The 27,382-nt window shown below is 41.0% G+C and overlaps 1 protein-coding gene and 1 long non-coding RNA gene across 4 annotated transcripts; one reads left to right on the forward strand and one right to left on the reverse strand.

Annotated features, from left to right (window-relative positions):
• Positions 1-1,403: 1,403 nt before the first annotated feature.
• On the reverse strand, positions 1,404-22,854 carry Mrpl42 (mitochondrial ribosomal protein L42). 3 transcript variants are annotated; one of them, XM_060377945.1, is made up of 6 exons: positions 22,762-22,853; positions 20,886-21,039; positions 18,466-18,529; positions 14,758-14,842; positions 8,476-8,639; positions 1,404-1,569 (listed from the first exon to the last, which is right to left on the reverse strand). In XM_060377945.1, the coding sequence occupies exons 2-6, from the start codon at positions 20,950-20,952 to the stop codon at positions 1,524-1,526; spliced, it is 426 nt and encodes a 141-aa protein (XP_060233928.1). In that variant the 5' UTR covers positions 20,953-21,039; positions 22,762-22,853; the 3' UTR covers positions 1,404-1,523. The 3 variants fall into 3 exon arrangements, with proteins under 3 accessions (XP_060233928.1, XP_060233929.1, XP_060233930.1); XM_060377946.1 differs by having other exon boundaries at positions 20,886-21,036; positions 22,762-22,841; XM_060377947.1 differs by lacking the exon at positions 8,476-8,639 and having other exon boundaries at positions 22,762-22,854.
• On the forward strand, positions 1,468-27,382 carry LOC132652429 (uncharacterized). Its single transcript, XR_009589991.1, has 3 exons — positions 1,468-1,593; positions 25,074-25,164; positions 27,263-27,382. It is a non-coding gene; the product is annotated as an uncharacterized LOC132652429 (long non-coding RNA).

The raw sequence follows: 27,382 nt of genomic DNA on the forward strand, positions 1-27,382 counted from the left end.
TCAGCGAGGCTTCACCCCTAGCTAAGGCACTGTTGGCAACTGATGGCTGCTAGAGAGGGTCATTCTTTCTTTTTATTTTTATGTATAGTGTTCTGCCTGCATGTATGCCTGTAGGCCAGAAGGGAGCACCAGATCTCATTATAGATGGTTCTGGAAATTGAAATTAGGTCCTCCGGAAGAGCAGCCAGTGCTAACCTCTGAGCTGTCTCTCCAGCCCCCAAGGGAGTAATTTTTCATCAGTGGTGTAGCCACCAGCAAGTTGCTCCAGTAACCCCTACCCATGTTTACACAAGCAAGCCTATCAAACTCAGTGTGTCACACAATATAACATTTGAAAGTAGGAAGGGGACTTGGGAAGAGGGGTTCAGAGGAAGTGAGATGAGGGGGATAAGGGTGGGTGGGTGTGTATGTGTGATAAAAAAAGAGAAATGTACATTTTACATGCTAACATTAACAATGTTTAGCTGATGATGTAAAACTCTTTAAACATACTGGACTTACGAAAATAAATGATAGAGCTGTGCGTGGCGGCTCATTCCTGCAATCACAGGACTTGAGGCTAAGGTAAAGAAGAATGTGAGGACAGAGACAGCTTGGTTATATAATGATGGTCAAGACATGTAAAGAAGAGAGAGAGAACATTAGTTATATAATGAGGCTCAAGAGGCAGAAGTAAGCAGGGCTGGAGAGATGGCTCAGTGTTTTAGGGGAGGGCGTTGCTTTGTTTTTATCTAGGATAGGGTTTTTCCATGTAGTCCTGGCTATCCTGGAACTTGCTCTGTAGACCAGGCTGGCCTCCAACTCAGAGATCCGCCTGCCTCTGTCTCCAGAGTGCTGAGATTAAAGACATGTGCCACCACACCCAGGTAGATGGCTCAGTGTTTAAGAGCATGGACTTCACCTCCAGAGGACCTGAGTTCAAGTCCCAGCAACTATGTCAGGTGGCCCACAACTGCTTTTAACTCTAGGTCCAGGCCAGACCAGAGACTCTGTGAGCACCTCCATTCATATGTACACATACTTACACATAATTAAAAATACTAAAGAAATAAAATAAAATAAAAAGAGGTAGAAAGCACATGGATCTCTGTGAGTTCAAGGCCAGTCTGGTTTACATAGAGTTGAGAACAGCCAGAGAGACCCTGTCTCAAAAAACAAACAAAAATAAATAAATAAAAGATTGGGAGGGACTGAGGGAGGGGGCTACAGCTGGGATACAAAATGAATAAACTGTAATTAATATAAAAAAATAAAAATTTAATAAAAAATTAGGAAAATGAAGAAAAATAAATAAATAAAAGAGAGGGGGGAAAGACTTTATGTTTCAAAAGGAAAATAAGATCAAGTAGACGTCTCTAAATAACCTCAAATTCAGAATCGATATAATGAAATACACACTTGAATATCTGAAACAGTATTTTATTTTTTTCCTATAGAACATCTTAATGTATACCATGTACAATTTCTCAACTGGCAAGTAAGACACAAAGCAAAATGTCCGATGCTCGTAGAATCAAGAGCAGTCACCTGTCTTTGGGAGGATTCGGTTTCCTACGACGTGTATGATACCTTGAGAAGAAGAAAATATTGGAGGTAAGATTATTCTAATAAATTAGTTATTAGTATACATCTTAAGTTTCTGCGATTATTTTCCTCTAATTTATTAAAATTATTTTAAAAGTCAAAAAAACTTTATAAATACACTATTACATACTTCCCAGATATTTCTTAGTAATAAGCCATATCCCCCATTCCAAAAACTATTTTATATCAATTACATTATTTGGAAAATCTCCTTTCACACCTTGACAATGTAGCATTGATTACTGGTCTTGAATTTAAAACAAATGTTTACCTTCAAGGAAACTTTATATTATAAACATGTCTATAAAATTTTTCTTGATAATGCAATTATTTCCCTCTGAACAGAGGCCTCTTAAACTATAAAATCATGTTTCAATGTCCACCAGAATTCAATTAATAATGTTTGCAGAAAAATGCAGATTGTAACTGCAAATGCAAGCAATGAAAATGAGAAAGTCCACAGCTACTTTATTTACTTTCACAGTCATAAATATGCTGAAATTCTAATAGCTCATCCAAGTGCAGACACAGTGAAATCAGCAGGGTCAGACCTGCATGCCTCAAAACTCTGCTGGTACAACACAGTCCCAGAGAAAGAGTGTGGTGAGGCAAATCAAAACTATTGATAGTTCTGATCAGCTGCAAGTTGAAACCCTTATCCAATGTGTCTGGGAGAAGCACTACTTGAGATTTTCAAATTTTTGCACATAAACTACAAAGTATCTTGTCTGTTTTGTGATTATTCCATTGAAACACAAAATTCATTTGTATTCCATATATGCATTATACACACAGTTTGAAGATAATTTTATGTAATATTCTTAGTATGATTTTGATTTGACTGTGACACTTAAAACTGAGTTAAGTACAGAATTTTCCACTTGTGGAATCAGGTCAGTATTCAAAGAACTTTGAGAGCCAGGACTGGTGGCCCAGCACTTGAGAGGCATAGGCAGGTAGATCTCTATGTGTTTGAGGCTAGCCTGGTCTACATATACGTAGCATGCACCATTACATCCAGTAAACGCTTACATTTCTAAAAGGAATGAACTTTGGGAAATTGAAATTAAAAAATCCAATACTGTTTACAGTCACAATGAAAGGACATATTTGAGAGATAAATTTATATATTGCAACCTATGAAAGAGTTCAGAGTTGAGTGTAGTGGTTCCCACTTGGGCCCCAAGTACTCAGGAGGCTGAGATAGGAAAGACAAGTTTGAGGCTAGTTTGGGGAACACAGCAAGACCTATCTCAAAAAAAAAAAAAAAACAACCTCAACCTTGAAAATACATACATATAAGTAACATTATACAGAGTGAGTAGTTTGTATTTTTATATTTAGGAATGTATTTAACTGTTACAGCATTGTCTCGTGCTTGTCCCCTGAGATTCTTTCTGTTGCATAAGGAAACCCTCATATATATACCAAAACGACACTGTGTAACCCTACCTCCAAATTATCCCTGATTAGCTGAATAAATGCCTACACCCAGGTAATGCAGATGAGAGGTAGGAGGAGCTAAGGTTTGGGCCTTGGTGGACAGAGGGATCACAGGAAGGGGAAGATTGGGGGAGAGAGACGGGAGAGGAGAAAGAGAAACGTGCAGGTATTTATGAGATATTGGATAGGAAGTAGCCCAGCTAGGAATTATTACAGCAATTGGCATATGGGGATATGGGGCTGTGAGGTAACAAGGTAGCGTAGGAGGTTTATATCTGACCAGCCCCAGAGTTTAAAGCATATTCAAAATCTAAGGGGTGTCTGTGTCTTTTATTCCTATTATAGTAGGTTAAATACTAACTGTGCAACAATCATATATGATTAATAGTATATATAACCAATTTAGATAAATACATATGTATGTAACAACAATTAAAAAAAACTCATGAATTTGAAAGAAACAAAGGGTGGGTATAAGAAGAGCTTTGGAGGGAGGAAAGTAAAGTTAGGAATGGAACAATTCTATTATAATCCCAAAAAATGACAAAATTATTTAAAATAAACAAACAAAAACTACAACATAAGCCTTCCCCACAAAGAAGAAACACCATTCCAAAAATTTTCTAACTAGGTAGTAGTGGCTCATGCCTTTAAAATCCTACCACTCAGGAGGCAGAAGCAGGTGGATCTGAGTTTGAGGCCAACCTGGCCAATTTTTTTCCTAAAGAAAAAAAAATGAAAAAAAAATGTATCATATTAATAAATAACCAGTTATGTTAAGGACTCAAGTAGCCATAAACTGGCCTGCAGACCAAATGCTATCCTTAAATAAATTCCAGCAGGCTTTTTAAGGAAAAAAGTTTTTTAGAGGCAAGCTGACTTCATAAATACTAAAGATCTAAGATTGCTGAGAAATCATTGCAGAGAACAAAAAAGAGGACTTCAGGAACCTCAAGACTCATTTATGGTCATGTAAACACATGGCTCTACATTACTACACAGTCAGGGCTGACATACACGTCAACAAACTAGCTTGAGCAAGAGGCCAGGAGGTGACAAGCGCAGAGTGAGAGTGAGCCCAGGCACTTCTGACACAAAGCTGTTCTCTCAAGAGAAGGCTGTACTCGAGCTCCAACAGCACACAACTGAGTAGATACAGCACAGGCTACTATGAGGGTAGAAGTGAATGACTTTACCTGCAGGGAGTGGAGCATGAATGGAATATGGAGATTTCTATTTTTGTATCTTACAAACCTTTAAAAACAACATTGTATACCTCTAAAAACATTGAAAAAGATATTAGATATCTCATTTTTAAATTAAAGCATGTTCATTCTCCTGACTGCCAGACGTTAAAACTGAAATGTTAACAAATCATTCTATATATTATTGAGTCTTAAGGAAAAATGGTTCAGACTGTAAAATGAACTTCCATTCTCCTGAAGTGATTGCTGTCTCAGAGGCCTACTGCCTCCTTCTGCTAACCTAGACCTAGTCCAGGAAGCTTCTAGCCTCCATACAATCTAACCTAGGCCTAGAGTGTTTTCAACCTCTGAGACTTACTGCTCAATAAGCTCACCCTTTCTTGTTCTTACTGAGGTCTGGACTGGATGGTCCAAATCAGCTGTTCTGGCTCAAACTCCTCTCCCAGCTATCTTATTCAATCTGGCTCTTCTCTCAGCCTCTGAATTGCTATGCTTGGCCAGCAATCTGCTCTAATCTCCGGGCTTCTTTTCATTCTCTGGCTCGTTTTGTCTTCACTGGTGTCTAGCTTGTTCTCTCTAACCCATCTCTCTATTACTGTCCCAGTAAAACTGCCTCTTCTTTCTCTCTCTCTCTACATTGCCCTTTAAGTAGCTTCCCTTTCCTCTCTCTTTGAGAGTTGGGCGCATCCTCTTTTGTCAAATCTTTCTCTGATTCATCACTATTTCTTCTACTCAATTAGACATCAAACATGGGTGCTTCCTTCTACAAACTAACTTTACCTTCATTGTTTGGGATTAAAGACATGTACGTGCCTGGACCTAAGCTTTTCTTTACCTGAAACTTGCTCTATACCAGGCTGGCCTTGAACTTAGACCTATTTGCCTGTCTCCTAGATTAAAGGCATGTTTGTATTCCAGCCAGATCACACAGACCTAGAAGATCTTTGGATGTGATCTCTTGCCAGAACAGCTATGTTCTGAAATTAAAATTCCTCTACAACTAATGTTCAGAAATATTTTCAGATGATATACATTAATAAAAAACAGACATGTAGGGGTCAACAAGACAGATCAGTGAGTAAAGGAGCCTACTACACAAACCTGGCAACTTGATTTCCGTCCTTGGAACCTAAACACACACACACACACACACACACACACACACACACACACACGCACACACATATGTATATACACACACATACCCATCATGCACAAATGCCAATAAATTTTGTGGATATTTATGTGTGTAGATATACAAACACATACTAAACAAATATTAATGAATGTTCTGAAAGGACAATGATTCTAAGCTATGTGTTTTCTTTATGCATGCAAACTAGTATCTGGGGTTTTCTGCTGAGCTCTTTATTGGGAGAAGTATTGGGACAATCAATTCCACCTAATTAAAATCTGCTTACAATTCAAAGTGCTTCACAATCCTGAGGGGTAAAGATATACTAGGAGATTACATTAATTAGCAGTCAAAAGCTAATTAGTAGCAATAAGATTAAATAAGCAAATAAGATTAAACCTACGTAAGATTCTAGATAACACCCTGAATAATCTGCTTGCCTTCAGTCTTTCCCCTTCAAATGAAATATGGTCAGGCAATTTTCACAACTTCAACGACTTAGTTATGAACAATGTTTACAAAAGATTAAAGCAATCTGGAATTCTAAGGAAGGAAGCAAGTACTGAAAGCCAGTAAGGAAGCAGAAAAGGAGGCTTGAATTCAAGTCTCTAGATAACATGAAAAAAAACAAAAAACAAACAACAACAACAAAAAAAACCGAGCTGGGCACGGTGGTGCATACCTGTAGTCCTAGCAGGGGCAGAGGCAGACAGTCTCTGTGAGTTGGAGGCCAGTGTGGTCTACAAAGTGAGTCCTGGACAGCCAAGGCTACACAAAGAAACTCTATCTTGAAAAAAACCAAAAAAGTAAAATAAAAAACTGGGAAGAGAGCTCAGTCAGGAAAGCATTTGCCTTGCAAGCCTAAGGGCCTGAGTTGAATCCCCAGAACCCATGCAAAAAGAGCCAACCATGATGCAAATGCTTGTAATCCCAGCACTAGGGAGGTGGAGACTGGTAAGACCCTGAGGCTTGCTGACCAGCCTAGTGTAGGTGGTGAGTTCCAGGCTACTGAACCTAAAGAAAGGTGGACTGTCTTAAAAACAAAAAAAGTAGACAGCTTCTGATAATGACACAAGAGCTGACGTTGTCCCATAACCTCTCTGCACATCTGCACACAGTGCCCCAGACAGATAGATAGACAGACAGACAGATAGATACATAGATAGATAGACAGACAGACAGACAGACAGACAATGAGGCTGGCAAAATGGCAGAGGCAGCTGTTGTAAATTAAATGGGTGTTGGGGCTATATATCATTTATTATTAGCCCTATAATTATTTTATGACGGTATTATTTAACCTGTTATCACAATAAAATACAGATACCTGTCAGATTTTATAATTGCCTTATAACCTTGGGCTGTGCAGATATTTCTAATCTCAATAACCTCATCATCCATCTCCCAGCCCTGATCCAATACCATCTGCTGTACCCATTCCTATCTGGGCTGCCCATCATCCATGATCTTATAAATACTTGCTTATATTTTTCATCTTGGTGTCTAAGTGGGTTACATAGTAATGGGAAGAGGGACTGCCTCCAACACAATCTGATAGGCCTGCTCTTTGATCACCTCCCCCTGAGGGGAGAGCAGTCTTACCAGGCCACAGAAGATGACAATGCAGCCACTCCGGATGTGATCAGATAGACTAAGATCAGAAGGAAGGAGACCTCCTCTATCAGTGGACTCGGGGAGAGGCATGCATGAAGAAGCGGGAGAGAGGGTGGGATCGGGAGGGGAGGAGGGAAGGATTTATGAGGGGATACAAAGTGAATAAAATAATAGTAATAAAGAAAAGAAAAGAAAAGGAAAAAGGACTGGAATCAGAGCTGTGAGTATGGATCCCAGACATGCTGAAAAAAAAAAAAAAAAAGGGAAAATAGACAGACAGACAGACAGAAGGGCCTAGGAGCTGGCTCAACCATTAAAGTGCTTTCTATCTAAGCATAAGGACCTGAGTCAAATCCCCATCACCTATGTAAAAAGTCAGCTAGCATGGCAGCAGACACTTGTAAGCCTAGAACTGAAGAGGCAGAAGCAGGAGCATCCCAGGGACTTGCTGGCCAACCAGTCTCAGTAATCAGTAAGATCCGAGTTCAGAAGAAAGAGCCTCTCTCAACAAATAAGGCGAGGACTAGAGAGATGGCTCAGTGGTTAAGAGCACTGGCAGTTCTCATAGAGGACCTAGGTTCAACTCCCAGCACCCTCATAGAGGCTCGCAGCCATCTCTCCTTCCAGTTCCAGGGGACCCAGTGCCTACCTCCCCTCACTTCCTGGGGCACTGCACACGTGTAGTATACACACATGAAAGTAGGCAAAATACTCATGCACATAAATTAAAAATAAATAAATCTATAAAAATAAGCAAATAACAGGAGGCCAGGGGAAATGGAAAATAGTAAGCAAGGTGAAAAATGACCGAGGAAGATGCTCTGCATTGACATCTGGCCTCCATGGGCATGCTCACTAACGTGAAAATGCACAAACACACACACACTACAAACACATATGCACAAAGAAAGACTAATTCAAAACCACAAAAAAAAAAGAAAGAAAACTAGAGTCACAGTCAGACAAGCATAAGAACAGCATAATCTGCTGGGCACTGATGGCACACACCTTCCACTTCAGCATCCAGGAGGCAGAGGCAGGCAAATCTCTGAGTTCAAGGCCAGCCTGGTCTACGCAGTGCGCAGTGAGTTCCAGGACAGCCAGGGCTACACAGAGAATCCTTATCCCAAAAAAAAAAAAAAAAAAAAAAAACAAGACAAACAAACCCCACAGAGTGAGCACTGTAAACAGAACAGCAAAAAGTTTTTAAAGGAACTAAACAACAAACTAGGACCAAATCAGACCCTGCATGACTTTTTCTCCTTTTCTTTTTGTAATAATTAAAAATCTGTTAGAAGTGGATAAAGGGAGTCTGGGGAGGAGATGGGTAAGGTGATATTTTAACTCTGGCATATGTAGATGGAAGAATACACATAGTATACTTGGGGTCACTTTTTTCCACACACAGCACCATTGGAGAAGTTGTCAGTGCAAAGGAAGCCACATGCTTCCTCAGCCTGGGTGGTGGGAGCACAAGAAAGGGCTGACACTTACTGTCCACGTGGGTACCAGCGATGCTTTGTAGTGAAGAACACCTTGCTGAGCTGTTCTACCATGGCTCCTTTCTTAAGTTGTTTGCTTTTTTCTTCTAATTTGGCTTTTATCAGTTGCTCATGTGTTTCTTCATTATTATGCAAAATATCTGGTTGAGGGATAGGCTATAAAAGAAGAAAATCACAAACAGTGGAGTGGAGAATTGTAAGCTGGAAACTGACTGCTGGCTTTATGTAAAACAACCACACTCAGGGTTCATTCATTAATGCTGCCGTATAAGGGACCTACCCGAGCACTCTCAGCTAGTTGTGTTAGAGTTAGAAATACTTTTCTGCTCACAAGAGATTTGGGGTTTCTTTTCCAGTAATAAAAGTTCTTAAAGCCACCTGTAATCCTAGCAGTAGGGGAGGCAGAGCCAGGCAGAGGCAGGCGGATCTCTGTGAGTTAGAGGCCAGCCTGGTCTACAGAGTGAGTCCAGGACAGATAGCCAAGACTACACAGAGAATTCCTGTCTCAAAAAACAAAACAAAACAAATAATTAACCAAAAAAAAAAAAAAAAACCAAAAATAAAAGTTTTTGCTAATTGTTTTTCCTCAATAATAAGGTACTTGTTATCTTTTTTTCTATTTCCCCAAAATATATACTAAGGTCCACAGTTCCCAGTTGGTGGACGAGGAAGGAGCAAGAGTTTTGGCCTTTGCTAGATGAGGCGTGTCACTGGGGGTGGGCTTGAGGTTTCAAAAGCCCATGCCTGGCCCAGTTTTTCCTCTCTGTTTGTAGATTACATGTAAGTTCTTAGCTTCTGCTCCAGCATCACGCCTGCCTACCTGCCAGCATGCCCCCTGCCATGATGATCACAGACCAACCCTATGAAATTGTAAGCAAGCCCTCAATTAAGTGATTTCTTTTATAAATTGCCTTGGTCATGGCATCTCTTCACAACAGTAGAACAGAACTCGGACAACCTCTTACTGAAAAGCAACATTCTTAAACTGGGCATAGGAATGGTGTGTGTCTGCAATCCCAGCACCCAGGGGGCAAAGGCTGGAAGATCTCTACAAGTCTGAGGCCAGCCTGGTGTTGATAGTAAGCTCCAGGCCAGACCCTGTGTCAAAAACAAACAAAGAAACACAAACAGCAAGGTTAGTAGGAAACCACAAACTTATTAGTGAAATAACCACTAGCATGGAAGAGCTAGAGAGAAAGAATAATGAAGAGGTTAAGAATAGTACTCTGGGGGCTGGAGAGATGGCTCAGTGGCTAAGAGCACTGTCTGCTCTTCTAGAGGTCTGAGTTTGATTTTCAGCAACCACATGGTGGCTCCCAACCACCTATATTAGATATGATGCCCTCTTCTGGCATGCAGGTATACGTGCAGACAGAGCACTCACATATGTAAAATAAACTTATCTTAAAAATAAATAAATAAATAAATAAATAAAGAACATTACTCTGGTCTTTGGTCCTGCCACTTGTTGGTGCAGATCAAGCGAATGGTAATGTATAGTATTCCTGCCGTCCTCAAACTCTTAAAGATTTCAATAAATGGTACTTATTGACATTTCCCTTAAGGCCTCACACAGGACACAAGTGCTACAAGCATATTTTAAAGAAGCACTCCTTAGACAGTTAAAGCAATCTTAAAAGACAGTCTCTTTTATAGAAAGCAGAATATTAGTCACTGTAAATGACTATCCCTTGAAAGGCACTAGTGAGCACAGCAGGAGAGCTGTAAAAGCTGTCAGAATCAAAACAGAGCCGCAACTAAAGTGCCAAGCCTCAACTAAATGTATGGAGAGCTGGGGGATTCTGACGAAGCTCTCACACACACATATCTGATAGTAAGAACTAACAGAGACTCACTCAAAACCATAGCCTTGCACACAGGCCACTGCAATTACATGGCAAAATGACACTCTGCCCAGCAACTGCCCGGTCAGCCTCCTGTGAGGAGGAACTGTGTCTCAACTTCTGTAACCCTCTTCAGGTTGCCTCCAGAAACGGCCCCGTCCCAGCCGACGGAGTACAGCGGCAGCTAACTATTACTACAGCGCACATTTCCTCAGTGCGGCTTGTAAACACACTGATCTCCACCCCTGCTGCTACTTAGCCGACAGTCTTCACGTAAGACTTTTCTCTTCTAGGTTTTGATATTTGTTACTAAAGGTCAAATGTTGTAAGGCAGGAATGGCAGCACTCACCTGCCATTTCAACACTGAGGAGGCTGAGACAGAGGACTGTCATTATGAGGATACTCTGAATTACAGGAGTTCTAGATAGCCTGGATAACATAAAGAGAGCTAGCCTGGGCTACAGTGAGATTTTGCCTCAAAAAACTTACCAACCTTTTCTCTTTTTTTTTTTTTGCTTTTTCAAGACAGGGATTCTCTGTATGACCCTGGCTACCCTGGAACTTACCCACACAGTTCCACCTGCCTCTGCCTCCTGAGTGCTGGGATTAAAGGTATGCACCACCATAGCCTGGCTAGACTTCTTCATTTTTTAAAATATTATAAAGAAAGTGTTTGGAGCTAGCAAGATGCCTCAGTAGATAGAAGTGCTTCCTGAAAAAGCCCAGCAAGCTGAGTGTGGTCCCTGTACCCACATAAAGACAGACAGAACTGAGTCTACGAAGTTATCCTCTGGCCTCCACACTCACGCCAATGTGTCTTAGTCAGTGTTCTGCTGTGAAGAGACAGCATGACAAGGAGACTCTTACAAAGGAAGGCATTTAGTTGGGGCTGGCGTACAGCTTCAGAGGGTTAGTCCACTGCCATCGTGGAGGGAAGCATGGCAGCACACAGGTAGTGGCTGGCAAAGCTGAGATTTCTACATCCGGATTTGCAGGCAGCAGAACAGAGTGGGACTTTAGAAACCACCCCCATGACACGCACTTCCTCCAACAAGGCCATACCTCCTAATCCTTCTCAAGTAGTGCCACTGCCTTGTGGCCAAGCATTCAAATATAAGAGCTTACGGAGACCATTCTCACTCAAACCACCACACCATGACACGCATATGTCCATACACACAGGTGCAATAAAAAAATTAATAAAACCGTTAATGTCAAGTGTTAACAAATGCTGTCTCTCTTATTCCCTAGCAGTCTTTTTTTAAAAAAGAATTTATTTATTATTTATTTTATGTATGAGTGTTCTGCATGTATACCCGCATGCCAGAAGACGGTATTAGACCCCAGTGTAGGTGGCTGTGAGCCACCACATGGTTGTTGGGAATTGAACTCAGGACCTCTGGAAGAGCAGACAGTGCTGAGCCATCTCTCCAGCCCCATCCCTAGCAGTCTTAATTCTAAAATATTCCAAATTCTCATTGTAGTTTGAAATATTTGCCAGGCATGCTAATGAACTTTTTTTTTAAGATTTATTTATTTACTATTTATACAGCATTCTGCCTGCATGTGTACTGTGCACCAGATCTCACTACAGCTACTATGTGGTTGCTGGGAATTGAACTCAGGAGCTTTAGGAAGAACAGCCAGTGTTCTTAACCTCTGAGCCATCTCTCCAGGCCCCTAGAACACATTTTTAATCCCAGCACGTGGGAGGCAGAGGCAGAGGCAGGAGGATCTCTGTGAGCTGTATAGTGAGACAGCCTGGAACCACACAGTAAGACCTTACCTCAAACACACACACACACACGCACACACACACACACACACTTGTTTTCAAGTATATAGATAAAAAAGACCTTGGAATTCATTTCGAAGTGTGTTTCAGACTCAGAATGTTTTAGATGTAACCCTCCTTACTCAGCTTTAAAAGGGTGTGTGTCCCAGAAGACGGAAAAGCGAACATTAAACTAAATACAGCAATGCACTCAAAGCTCTCAGCCTGGATTCCTGTTTTCCTTTCATCCTCCTCCTCCTTTTCTTCTATCACATTTACTTACATCTTGTGTGCATGTCTAAGCGTGTGTGTTCCACCATGATGAACATATGGAGATAAGAGGACAACTTTCAGAAACGGATTCTCCCCTTCTGCCATGTGGGTCTGGACTGAGCTCAGACCAGCCAGCTTGCACAGCAGGCACCCTTACCATGGAATCATTTTGCTAGACTCTGCTTACTTATTTGAGGCAGTCTTACGTGGCTCAGGTGCCTTTAAATTGGATGCGTAGCCAAAAAATAACCTTACGCTCCTGATCCTCCTGCCTCTACCTCCCAAGTGCTAAGATTACAGACACATTCCACCATCCATGGCTTTCTTGTTTTAGTTAAGAAGTCTAGGACAGCCAAGTCTACACAAAGAAATCCTGTCTCAAAAGACCAAAACCAAAACAAAACAAAACACAAATCTGTTTACACGTATCTATGAAAGAAAGTCCTGTTCTAGACTCATCAGAATTGGAGTGAGAGTAAAACTAAAATTCAAGAGTAGAGGAAAAGAAAGCCCCCGAGGTTGACAAATAACAGCAACAGGTATAATATTATGAAAAAAAAAATTTAACATAAAAAAACAATAGAGAAATATCTACATTGTTTTTTTTTAAAGTAAAAACTCAAAAGAATATTTATTTTTTTATTTATTTTTATTTTTAGTTCTTGGTTTTTTGAAATGGGGTTTCTCTGTCCTAGACTCGCTTTGTAGACCAAGCTGGCTTCAAACTCCCTGCCTCCAGAGTGCTGGGATCACAGGTGTGCACCACTGCACCCGGCTCAAAAAGAAGTTTTTAAAAGTTAAAAAAGAGAGCCAGGCAAGGTGGTGCATGCCTGTATTCCCAACACCCAGGGAGGCAGAAGTCAACCTAATCTACAAAGCGAGTCCAGGACAGCCAAGGCTACACAGAGAAACCCTGTCTCAAAAATTAAAAAAAAATAAAATAAAATAAAGTAAAAAAGGTAGTAGATAGCCAGTCAGGCATGGTCTGTACGGGACAGTTCTGGGCTAGCCCGGGTTCCAGAGTAAGACTGTTTCAAACACACAAACACAACAAAACAAAAAAATAAAATACTCTGAACAAAAAATAACAAAGACCTAGTCAAATTAAAATAAATTATATTTAAAAAAACCCACATTTTTATCTTGTGCCTAAAGATAGGAAAACAATTGAAGATATAAGAAAAAAATTAAACTAAGTAACTTAAAACATTTACCCACTGGGGCTAGAAAGATACCTCAGCACTGGCTGTCCTTTCAGAGGACCCAGGTCTAGTTCCCAGCACCCACATGGTGGGTCACAACCATCTCTAAGCCCAGTTCCAGTTGATCCGATGCCATCTTTTGGCTTCTGCAGGCACCAGGCCTGCACTTGGCGCAGACATACATGCAGGCAAAATATTTATATATATAAAAATTAAAAAACAACAACAACAAAAAACACTAGAAAACAAAAACTCCATTTTGGCATATTGAAAACATGGCTGGGGCTAGAGATGGTTCAATGGCCAAGAGTGCACATTGCACTTCCAAGGACTCTTCAGTGCCCAGCACCCATGCCAGGGGGCTTCCAGACACCGTAACTCCACCTCCAAGGGAGCCAAACCATAAACACTTGGCATTCACTCACACAGACACACACACACGAGATAAAAACAAACTTTAAAAAATTGTTAAATTCACCAAACACTAAAAAGATTATTTGGGTCTTTGAAATGGAAATGGTCCAACAGAAAGCACACTTGTCCCAGGCCTGATGACCTGAGTTCAGTTCCTGGGACTCACATGGTAGCTTCCACACAACTACCATGGCATGTACATGCACACACACAAATGAAAGGAATCTTAAAACTTCAAAAGATTATCAGAATCAATAGCACAAAAGCTACAAAATAGTACTCTAAAATACAAGCCTTTTCTTATATATGGTAGTATGGTGGTATGGGATATATATTTTGCAGTTTTATTTTGTGTGTGTGTGTGTGTGTGTGTGAGAGAGAGAGAGAGAGAGAGAGAGAGAGAGAGAGAGAGATATGCTAGGGATTTGACCCCAAACCTCACAAACACTAGAGTGTTCATCCAATCTCCTATGTTCCTTGTATAAAATCTTAAATTTTATGCAACATCTCACTAACATGAATCTGGTGTCCTCCTGCTTCAGGCCAAGTGGTCAGGGTTACAGGTCTCTGCCACCAGGTCTAGTGTTTATCAAATGTCTTAGGTTGGAAAACTGACGTCCTAATTGCCCTTGAGAAGTTCCCTTGCATACTGAGAAGCTTTTAAGGAAAGACGATTAAAACTAAGAGGAAAAGTCAAGACAGTAAACTAGAAAAGCTAAAAGACCCAAAACAATGAAGGCTATGAGACAGGCTTCTCGGCACATACTTTGGTGTGTTCGTAGGGGATGTCCAGAGAAGGGTGGTAGCACACTATTGTCCTGCCGTCGGATGTCAAAGCCAGCTCTACCTTGCTGGAAAGAAATGTTTTAAAAACAGTTAGACTGGACTCAAGGCAGCATGATTACTTTTAGGTTTGGGTTTTAGCTTTTTGAGACAAGATCTCACTCTGTGCCCCACCTAGTCATTAAACTTCTATGTAGCCCACGGCGGCCTCAAACACAGGGCAATCTTCCTGCTCCACGGTGACTGCATAAACAGGCACATACCATCATACCTGGCAGAACGACTTTTGTTTTGACATAGGGGCTCTAGTGTTCTAGGCTGGTTTTAAAGTTACTATGTAGCCAAGGATGACCTTACACTCTTAATACTCATGACTCTGCCTCCTGTTACAGATATGCTCAGCTAGAATAATTAATTACTCTTAATGAGAAAGCTAATTAGAAATCAACCCAAGGCTGAAAGCTAGGCCTCGGAGTGCTAGAGACGGGTGAGGGCAATAAAGCCATGAAACCCCGGCAGTACAGACCACACTCACATGCCCAGTGTGCTCAGGTGCCTCGAGTCAAGTGAGCCACTGGAGCAAATGCAGCCCAAGGACATGTCTACTGCTGCAGATGACATCAGGGGACAAACCAAGTGCTTCTGGGATGACTTTTACAAAGCCATGGATGATAGCTATGCATTTGCCACACAAGTCAACCTAAGTTGGAAGCTCCATATTAAAACAGAGGGTTGATATTCTATAGGCTGGAATATTTTAGGAAGCTTTCTAAGACTTCAAGAACATATCAGCCCCAAAGCCTGGGTTTCAAAATGCTACTTTAAGGCAGGCAGTAGTGACACACCTTTTACTTTTATTGTTTTAATATTTATTTCTTTTTTGTTTGAGTGTTCTTATCTGCATGTACACCTGCATTCCAAAAGAAGTCAACAAATCCTAGTACAGATGGTTGTAAACCACCATGTGGGTGCTGGGAATTGAACTCAGGACCTCTGAAAGAGCAGAGAGGTCTCTTAACCGCTGAGGCATTTCTCCAGCCTGGTGACACACCTTTTAATCCCAGCACTTGGGAGACAGAGGCAGGCAGATCTGAGTTTGAGGCCAACCTGGTCTGCACAGCAAGTTCCAGGCCAGCCAGGGCTTCACAGAGAAAACCTTCTTGGTAGGGGAAAAGAAGATACTTTTAAGTTTAAGACAGACTATTCTAGACAAAGAAGAAAACAAAGGAAAAATACAGAAAAGCAGAAAAGCATTACGGAACTTTTTTTTTTTTTTTTACTGTGTATCCCAGGCTGGCCTAAACTCCAGATCCTCCTGCCTCTGCCTCCTTCAGCAACTCCTACCAGCCTGCATAACCGGCCATTATGGAACTTTTAACCTAACTGAAATGTTAACTGATGATGGTCCCCCAAAGCTGGAATTAAAGGCATGGGCCACCACTGGCCAGTAACTGACTGCTGAATTCTTACAGCTGAATCTAACTGGGTCTAATCTGAAATAGGTTCTGAGCAATTCAATATTTAAGGTAAAAAGAGAGTCATGCACTAAGCACTGAAAGTTTAAAAATTGGTTGGAGATGGCAAGATAGCTCAGTGGGTAAAAGTAATAACTGGAGTTATGGATCCCCAGGACCCATGCGGTAAAAAGAGATTCCTCTAACCTCTACATGCATGCCATGGTCCACACATGCACACACAAATACACAAATAAAAATGTACTTATTGCCGGAGAGATGGCTCAGCAGTTAAGAGCACTGACTGCTCTTCCAGAGGACCCAGGTTCAATTCCCGGCATCCACATGGTGGCTCAAAACTATCTGTAACTTCAAAATCTAACACCTTCACACAGACATACATGCAGGCAAAACATTAATGTATATAAAATAAAATAAATAAATAAAATTATTTTAAAAATGTATTTATCTAAGGTTGCTAATTTCAGGCTAAGAAACTATGTTGAATATAATTGTGTGCTGCAATAGCAAAATAGTTAAATTTAATGGAAAATTAATTAATCACAAATTGCTAAAGGGAACATGTGTGTTACTTGATTGAAAAATCTAGTACCTATAGCATAAGTGACAACTAGGACCATAGCAGAAAATGTCAGCTTAACTACCATAAGAAATAAACAGTAGTGGCTGTAAATTGTATTTCATCTGCATTGTTTCACTCTGATTTTACCACAAAATTCTAAACATAACTCCAAGAACATTTCTACCAACAAATTATATTTACTTGTTTGCTTGTTTGTTTTTGGCACAAAGACATCTCAGTCTGTCCCCCCTGTTGGCCTGGCCTCACAGAGCCTCACCTGCATCTGCCTCTCCAGGGCTGGGATTAAATACGTGTACCACCATGTCCAAACGAGCTTTTAAACTTTAAAAAAAGATTTATTTATTATTTTTTATGCGTATGTTTTGCCTGCATGTATATACGTGTCTCAGGTGTGTTCCCAGGGCCCTCAGAGGTCAGAAGAGGTTACCAGATCCTTGAAACTGGAGCTATACATGAGTTATAAATCATCATGTGAGTGCTGAGAACCAAACCCACATGCTTGAAAGAGCAGCACACACTTTTAACCACTGATCCATCTCTCTACCACCACCACCCTTTCTTGAGACAAGGTCTCACTAGTAGCTCAGATGGCCTTGAACTCACTAGACAGTTCAGGTTGGCTTTGAACTCAAGATCCTCTTGCCTTAGCTTTCCAAGTGCTAGGATAACCACCACAGCTGGCTTTAGGAAGGTTTGTGTAATATAAAACAGTGACATCACTCAATCTGTTCAGACTGAAGAAAATATAACCTAGTTTAATTTCATCACTAGCTATTTAACTTAGTAATCATTAAATGTACAATTAAAAGTAGTGTCAAAAAGAAAGTATGGGCTGGAAAGATGGCTTGTTGCTGTTGTAAAGGACCTGGCTCAGCTCCCAGCACCCACATGGCTATTCACAAGGAAGTCCCTAATTCCTGCTCTGGGACATCTGACCCCCTCTTCTGACCTCCCCCGAGAACAGGAACACACATGGTGCACATACATACATGCTGGCAAAAATAAGCCCCACATAATAAATTTTTAAAAAAATATATGAAACATCCTGGACATAGAGGCTTATTCATAAGCACTGGGAGGAGAAATGGGAGTCAGCTATATAGTGAAATTGAGTCTGGCTGGGCTGTTTTTGTTAATTTTTTTATTTACTAAAATTTGCAATAAAACCCATATGACTTAAGAAAACATATTGCCTTTTCTGCAAATCAGCTCTGCTGCAAAAAATAAAAATAAAAAGGAACAAATCATATGCTATTCCTAGTTCTTAGAATAGTGACTAAAAATAAATACCAAACAAATGATGCTGAATTCAACAGTGTAATTTGGAATTATCCAGTGTCAAACAAAAGACAGAAAAATAGATAGAAAACTTAACATAAAACTATAAAAGCAAATTAACCTTTGAAAAAGTTAAAGCCTGCTTCAGAAAAAGAGCAAGCCTGTTATAAAAGATGTGAACATTCACTGGAACACAATGGTAATCGTTTTAATGAAAAATGTGTAAATCCAGAGACCATATAAATAAAACACAATTTTAAAAACAAAATTAAAGACAGAATAATCAGAAAAGCAAGCATAAAATAATTTCAGATACAGCTATGACTGCTATTTTCAACTGAATTTTTATACATACCAATTGTAGTCATCTGGAAGAGAAGAATACGTAGATTTATGACAAGCAATAGATAAAGCTCCACCTGCAAAAACCCACAGAGTAAAAGAGTTTAGTTCCCCTGAGCATAAAGGGAAATGTAGACATCAACCAATGTGTTCCTTTTGCTCGTTTTTTGTTGCTGTTTTACAGAGAAGCGGCATGAGGAAAGGAGGTTTAAAGAGAAGGGAGGGGGGAAACAGGAAACATAATGAAGAAAGGAACACTCCATGTTTTCTCTCATATGGAAATCTAGATTTAAATATATGTACAAATATGTGACACAGGAGCAAAAGGGAGACTAGGGAGAGGACAAGAACCTGCAAAAGAAAGGAGGAGGAATGCAGTGACTAAGTTACAAGAATTATGTGACTGACTTGACAAGGGGTCAAGTCCAGTCCAGGACAGCCAAGGCTACACAGAGAAACCCTGTCTTAGGGGAAGAAAAAAAAAAAAAAAAAAAAAAGGTTGATTTTGGTTTGCTTTTTGTTTTGTTTTTCAAGACAAAGAAATCCTTTTCTCTGTGTAGCCTTGGCCATCCTAGACTTGCTTTGTAGACCAGCCTAGCCTCAAACTCACAGAGATTCATTGCTGAGTGCTGGGATTCCAGGTGGGCACCACCACCGAGCCTGCCTGTTGTTGTTTTAAATAAGATGTGATAAATGAAATAATGTTCAGAGCCTTAAAATGAAGAGGAGGTAAACCCTTGCAGAATTTTTAAAATTACACGTTTGTCTGTGGAATTGCTTCTCTCCTTCTATATGTGGGCCCCAGAGATGGTCCTCAGGTCATCAAGCTTGGTGGGAAGTTGAGAAAGACTCCTGCGACCTCACTTCCTGTGTCCTAAGAGAAGCCCATCCCAGGCTGGTGAGACACCAGGCCTAACACGGCTTTCAGTCTTCCCAAGAGTTAATGTGGAGATTACTTATTTGCCCCCCTTTACTGAAATGGTATTTTTCCTATTACATTCCCCACTACAGTTGTGCCGTGGCCCTAGTACAGCAATGACACCCTCAGGCCCTCTTATACACAAAGGGAGATACAGAAATGTTTGATTAACTGATATGGGTGTCCGGGGCCGTCAGATTGTTCCTTATTCAGTCATCCTAAGATCCGGCGACTGACTTGACAGGAGTACCTTGGCTACAGTTTCTATGTCTGAAGGTTGACTATTATTATTTTTGAAATTCTATGCGGAGAAGGATATTAACATTGGTGGCAAAGAAAAATCCACACTCTAAAAAGAAAGTACAAAGAGCATCAAGAAAAAGCCTTCCTTTGTGAGAAAAAATTCAAAGCTTTTATATGAGTCGACATCGGGTAGAGATTTTTATGTATTTTTAAAGTTTATGTCATTTGATCCCATAACTTAATTAAGGGTAAAAAAAAGGATGACAGAGAAGGTATGAATGAAGACATACAACAGAAAAGGCTTTCTTTAAAAATGGGATTTGGGGGGCTGGAGAGATGGCTCAGAGGTTAAGAGCACCAGCTGCTCTTACAGGTCTTGAGTTCAATTCCCAGCACCCACACAGTGGCTCACAACCATCTATAGTGAGATCTGGTGTCCTCTTCTGGCGTGCAGGTGTACATGCAGGCAGAACACTATACATCATAAATAATAAATAATTAACTAATAAATAATAAAAATGGGGTTGGCTTGCCTTGAATGACCCCAAGTTACCCATTTATTGCTTTGGTGAGGTAGGGTGTGAAATCAGCTAGTTAGCTGTGAGAAACAGGATTTTTACGTCTATTTATTTGTGAATCAACAGACTGACTATCAAGCAAGTATTAATAGACTTTCGAGAAAAACGACCCTTAGAAAGGAAGCAATTTATATGTTTAATAGCTATATCCATAAGGAAAAAACCTTCCAAAATATTAATAATGATTAGTCCTGCAAGATGGGACTATGGATTTGCTTTTTATTTCCAATTTTTGAGAACTACTTAAAAAAAAAATTAACAGGTATAAAATGTACTAAGTATAAATGATCCCTATGAAGGGGAAGTTACCCTCTGTCAGTTCACCTAAATCCTACTTGTGTTTTAGTGATAGCCAATGATTAGCTCAGATCTTTTACTCAGCATTTTTGCATGTGCGTGCACACACACACACACACACAGACACACACAGACACACACACACACACACACATCATCTTTAAAGCCCACAACAGGATCCTTCTCTGATAAAGCACAGTTTTTTTCTTTCTCTATCTGGTGATCTTTCCATGTTGATAACAGCTGCATGATAATCATAGTGAAGATGTAGCATAATTTATTCATTCCCTTTTTGACATTTGAATTTTGTCCTCTTTTTATGACTGCAAATAGTAGGCACATAAAATGAAAAAGCATAAAACTTTTTAAAAATATTTTTTAAAAAGCGTCACTTACTTTGGATTGGAAATAAATGCTTCCAGACACTTCTGTTTGTCATGACCCATTTTACTGCCGCCGCCATGATTCTTATCAAGTGATTTGAAAAACGATATTGTGAAGAGAAACTACTTCTAAAATCTGTCTCTAGGCACACAGATTTTTATTCCTGCTTGAGAGATAAAAGAAAAATCAACTACAAAAGTAAATTTAAACACTACAATAAAATAGAGCTGGGCGCTGTGGTGTACCCTTATAATCCTAGCACTCAGGGAGGCAGAGGCAGGAAGATCTCTGAAGTTCTAAGCCAGCCTGGTCTACAAAGCAAGTCCAGGACAGCCAAGGCTACACAGAGAAACCCTGTCTGAAAACCAAAACCAACACCAACACCAAAAAGACATGCACCATTAACCACTCCTATTGATTTGAAAACAAGGCTTTTAAACTCGATTGCACACCTGTAATCCTAGCACTCAGACAGAGGCAGGTGGATCAATGTGAGTCAACCTGGTCTACAAAGCAAGTCCAGGACAGCCAAGACTACCCAGAGGAACCCTGTCGGGGAGTGAAGAGGGGAGGAAAATGACAACTTTGCAGTTCCACACAATTTAAAAACAGGACAAAGAGCAATGACATCAGAATATGAGAAACCCAAAAACTATGTCTACTGTAAGGTTTCTTAAATGCAACCTTCTCATCACTCAATGCAGTTTTTCACTTGCTGAGGGCTCAATAAATACATAAATATTTAGGAAGTCATTCACACATAATACACAGTGCATATGCCTCCTCAGACACTACTGAGTCTACACACTAACTCCCAAGAACCGCACATCAGACCTTATCACTTGTAGTAATATTGCTTCTGATGAAATGAAAGGCTCAACAAGACCTCTCTGCTCCACAAAAAAACTGAAGAGGAACAAATAATGTCACCACCTTAGAGGTTTAAACAAAGCGCTTTTATCACCATTTCCTCGTACTGTCCCATAACATTTAAAGCTATGTCAAGGGTATTTATTTTGAATCATGAAAATTTATAAAAGACTTGCTTCCAAAACGTCTGGAGGTGTTCACTTACAAACTGGAAAAATCTGAGGCAAGTCATTACCTAAATGACCTTCCAGTTCTTCAGTGGTAAACTTTGGGAAGCAACCACAATGTTCATGAGATGCTGTAAATAAATGGTGTCTCAATGACTCTCTGTGCCCTTCCCTGGCCCAACAGTCATGAAAGGGAATAGGACACGGGCTCTCTTTATTTGCACACTGAAGCCTGACACTATCAGAATGCTGCGACTTGCTAATCCTGAGTTCATTCAGTGTGCTATATATTTATGGCTTGCAACCCACTTTCCTTACATTCTGTGCTCTTTCGGACATTTGATTAGGAACAAAGGCAGAGAGAAGTCAAATGATTTATTGTTTAAGTAGTCCACTGTTTAAGTGGTGGCGTGCAGGAGACACAAACCCACGTCCTCTGATTACAAGCCCCAAATCAAAGCATTTGTGGGGAACATTGCTTCCTCTGCTCGATGCTAGCTAGCGTACCCAGCTGAGGATCAAACTATTGCTCCAGACACTTTCGAGGGTGAGCCCAGAGGCACCGAACTCGGTTCCAGACCCCGAGGGTCTGAAGTTCGACGAACAGGAGCACACGAATTATTGAAAGACTTGGATCAGGAGGGGTCTCAGCAGCCGCAAGGTCAAGAAGGTGCAGCCTGACACCCGCCTGCACACGGCTAGCCGGCCCTCCTGCCGGATGGAGTCAGGGGACACCGGTAGCCTCGCCCAGCGGCCAACCATAAAAAGAAAACACCTCAACACCTACGGACAAGCCTTCCAGACCTGTCCAAGGGGAGGAGAGAGCACAGGTTACCTCCACAGCTACTCACCATGGGCCCGCCATCTTGCCTCAATCCGGGTCCTAAAGACGTGTCCCAGCGCGCGCTACAGGCCCGCGAAGCACTCTGGGAGTCGTAGTCTCTACGGGAAAGGTAGCCCCGGTTGCAAAAAAAAAGGCGGGGCGAGCAGCCATGACCACCCAATATTTGTTGTGGTAGCTTGGACTCAGGGTTGTCAAAGGTGCTCAGACAACAAAATCTCTATCCTCCCGATTTTAATAGCCGGCATTATTTAAAATAACAATAGCGAAAACAATTCTATATTAATATTCAGAGAGACGCTGGACTAGTCCATAATGGATGAATTAAGTTTTCTCAGAGAAGACAATACGCCTGAGAATTCAAATGTGGGGCCCAGGATTTAGATATTTGAAATTAAGACCTAGAGAAGCTCTCTAAACCGATGGAGAGGGAGACATTCCGGGTGTGGCTTTAACTCACTTGAAGGCTAGGCAAAATACAGAAGAGGAAAGATTAATGGAGCCACTTGGAAGTTGTCTGATAAGGGTGGGAATGAATTCCATTTGGGAGTTGTTGACTTGGGGATTGATCTGAGATACCCAAATGTGGTATAAAGTGAAGAGAGATTTGTGGAGAGTAGAGGTTGCGCTGGATAGGAATATAAAGTCATGGGAATGAGGACTGGGTATGTAGCTTAGTGACAGAACATGCCAACCGTAACCCTAACTCTAACCCTGAGGCCCTGGACTTGAGCTTCAGCAGCACAGAAACGCAATGAATAAGCTATGGGAGAGCCGAGCGTGGCGTAGGACTTTAATTCCAGCACTCGGGCGGCAGAGGCAGGTGGAGCTCTGTGAATTCAAGGCTAGTCTGGTCTACACAGAGAATTCTAGGACAGCCAGGGGTGGACAGAGAAAACCTGTCCCAGAACAACAACAACAACAAACTAAAAGGGTACTTTGAAATTCAGAGTAATAAAATGGCAATATAGACAAAATCATAGCGTGAGGTAACTGAACTAGAAATAATGGAAAAGTCATCCAGTTTGTGATGACTTTGGGGAGTGAATACACAAGCCCTGAACTTCCTGCTGCAAAAATTTTTACAAAACAGAGAAGTGACAAGGACTGTAATCTGAGCCCATAGGAGGCTGAAGCCAGACGATTCTGTGAGCTCAGAACCAGCTTGGGCTCTACACAGTAAGTTCAGGCTAGCCAGGACTACATGGTAAGACCCTGACTCCAAACTAATAATTATATGATTATTATTTATAATAGTAAAAATAAAATCATATTTGAATAATTAATAATTTAAATAATAAAGTAACTAACAACTACAAATCAAGTCATAATTGATTCAAGGAAAAGCTTAGGAGCATTCATGGTGGCACACTCCTTTAACTGCGACACTCAGGAGGCAGAGGCAAGTAGACTCTAAGTTTGAGCCTGGTCTATAGAGCAAGTTGCCGGGCAGCACACAGAAACCCCATCCTCAAAAAGCAAAAACAAAACAAACAAAAAATGAAAAACTAAAAGTTTTGCTATATCTAAGGATTTCTAGCTTGAAGTTGGTGTATTTGTTAGGACTTAGCAGGAAGCAGATGACATATCAAAACTGGAATGTAATCCCACAAGCTGTCCTTCAAGGAGGTATGGGTGGATTATAGAATTGCAAACGATAGTGTTTACATACTCCAGGCTTAGTTATTCTGGTGGTATGAACAGGAATGATCACCATAGACTCATGCTTGCCCGTAGCAAGGGGCACTATGATGAGGTATGGCCTTTTTGGAGGAAGTATGTCATTATGGGGGTGGGCTTTGAGGTCTCCTATGCTCAAGCTAAGCCAAGTGTGACACACAGTCTCCTTCTGCTGCCTGTGGATCAAGATGTAGAACTCTCGGCTCTTCCAGCAGCATGTCTGCCTGCACGCTGCCATGCTTCCTGCCATGATGAAATGGTCCAAACCTCTGAAACTGCAAGCCAGCCCCAATTTGATGTTTTCCTTCCTAAGAGTTGCCGAGGTTCATGGTATCTCTTCACAGCAATGGAACCCTAGGACAGTTATGCTAAGCAATTGTTCCTTCATGTCCCTTTATGCCTGAAAGTACGAGAGGCAGTCCTTCTCCCCTACATTGAGACTTACTCCCATAAGACTGTCCCCTGTTTCACATGCCAATTGGCGATTTAGACAGAGTCAAAATTTGTGTGTCTCTGTCTGTTATAGTCCCAAACTCTGCTAGCTTACTTCATAACTGTATTATAATTGCATAGTCTGACCAAACTGTTTGCCAGAAACAACTTCAAGTATGTAAGGTCTTATCATGTCTGGTGGTTTTACAGGGATCATTCTATGGTTGTTTGGCTCTATGCCCCTAGGCACACCGTCACGACAGAGGGATCCTGTAGAAGAGGAGGCTGTTCACCTCACAAGGTACAGGAAAGAGAGACAGCTTTGCTATTAATTTAAAAGTATAGCCTAGTGATGTTTATTAGCCCTACAATTACAGTGGTATTATCTAACCTGCTATTATAATCAATAAAGAACACAGATGCCTGATAGATTTGAGAATAGCCTTATCTTACCTGGAGCAGGGCAGATATTAACCCTCTAAACTACCTTTGCCTCCCAGCCCCATCCCAGCCTACCTCCTATTCGTAAGTCCATAAATACTTGCTTAATCTCTCATCTGGGCCAGTTCCTCCATCTGTGCCAGCCAAGAACTTCTCCTACACTAAGCCATGGTAGCTCTAATTTCTTCCTCTTCCTCTTCCTGTTTCTCCATTCCATGATCCTTCTGTCCCCAAAGCCCTTGAACCTAGCCATGCCTACCTTCTGCCCTGCCCAGGTATAGGCTTTTTAATCAGCCAATTGGGGATAATTGAAGAACATTCCTTCTCATCACATGGTTAGAGGAGATAGTTCAACATTATAACAATAGCCATGACAGGGCCACAACCAGTTCTCAAGGCACTGAAATCAGCATTTGAATACATAGCACCAGACCAACACCCAACTGGCAACATCACGTTAAGGCAGACAGGAAGAAGAGTATAACTATATTAGGAAGGGCCTTGACCTACTTCCTTTAGCCAAGCCATACTTAAAGTGTCTTCACAGACACACTAAGAGGTGCCCTTTACCAATTTTATTAATTCAATCACATTAACAATTGAAACCAGCCATTACAACCACACATATAACTTGTGTACATAGTTGTCAAATTATGGCCAATTGTGTTTCATCTGTACTCCCTGCATGTCCCTTCTCTTGTAATTATTTTTTGCAACAAATTCTAAGTATCTCCAGTTTTCATCTACAAATAACTCAGAAATGCTGAAAAGTCCCCAGTCATTCCGGAAGCTGTTTGTAGAAGTCAAGTGTCACCTCTGCCTGAGCCTGGTTGTAGAATTCAGCCAGCAAACCTATAGTTTTTCTTGTACACTGTCTCTATGACTAGCTATTTGTCCTGTTCACCAACTGAAAATCTCAACCCAGAGACAAATAGGGTTATAGTGTTTTCAACTCAATTGTATATTTAAAGAAAGTGAAAAGTTGACTTGGATGAGTGTAGTTGTCTTTCACTATTTTGTGGGTCCTTCTTTCTTCCACCCTTCTCTACTCTTTTTCCATTCTATCAACCCCCCAACACTAGATATGAGAGAAAAAGGATAGAGAGGAAAAGAGAGATATCTCTGAATAAAGTCAGGGATCAGAAAGGGGGCAACATTATCATTAGACTACTTCCTGCTTATTAGGGGCATAGCGTTCCTTGGGGCAAGTTTGATCTTCACCGTCAGGATATCTCATTTCTTCTTGTTTTTTCTTTGAGCAAAGCTACTTAACAGACCATGACCAATACCAACCAACAGTGACCACCAACCCACCAACCCACCAACCCACCAACCCAGCCTATCATTTATATACCTTCTGAAAAATCTTCAGAGTCCCAAGTGTCGCAAAACTGCAGAAATCATCTGCAGTTGGCAAAATCCTGTTAGGTCATGAGGCAGATCAAAGCTACTGCTTGGAAGCAGCCCCATATCACCACATCTGGGATTAAAATGAAAACATATTCTTATAATATTTCTGTGATTTTTAAAGAAACCAAAATTGTCGCTACAGATTGGAGGGGTGAAGGTTGTGTTACGTGCCTCAAGTGTCTTCTTATTTATGATCTGGTTGCATTTAATTTTGATTTCCTAAATAGATCACAAGTCATATAAAGCGTGTCATTAGGTGTGTGATTTAGAATTGTGACAGGAGGCTGGGTGTGGTGGCACACAACTTTAATCTCCGCCCTTGGAGGCAGAGGCAGGCAGATCTCTGTGAGTTAGAGGCCAATGCAATCTACAAAGTGAGTTCAGGACAGCCAGGGCTATGTAGAGACCCTGTCTCAAAACAAGACAAAAAAAAACCCAGAACAAATGACTGTGATTGTGTCTTCGGGTTACTATTACCATGACCAAAGCAAGTTGGAGAAGAAAAGATTTATTGACCTACACTTACATATCACTGTTCATCCTCAAAGGAAGTCAGGACCGGAACCCCGACAGGGCAGGATCCCGGAGGCAGGTGTTGATCCGAGGCCAGGGAGCAGTGCTGCTTACTGGCTTTCTTAGAGAACCCAGGACCACCAGCCTCGGGGCTG

The sequence above is a fragment of the Meriones unguiculatus genome, chromosome 2 (genome assembly GCF_030254825.1).
Source record: "Meriones unguiculatus strain TT.TT164.6M chromosome 2, Bangor_MerUng_6.1, whole genome shotgun sequence".
In the NCBI taxonomy this organism is placed as follows: domain Eukaryota; kingdom Metazoa; phylum Chordata; class Mammalia; order Rodentia; family Muridae; genus Meriones; species Meriones unguiculatus.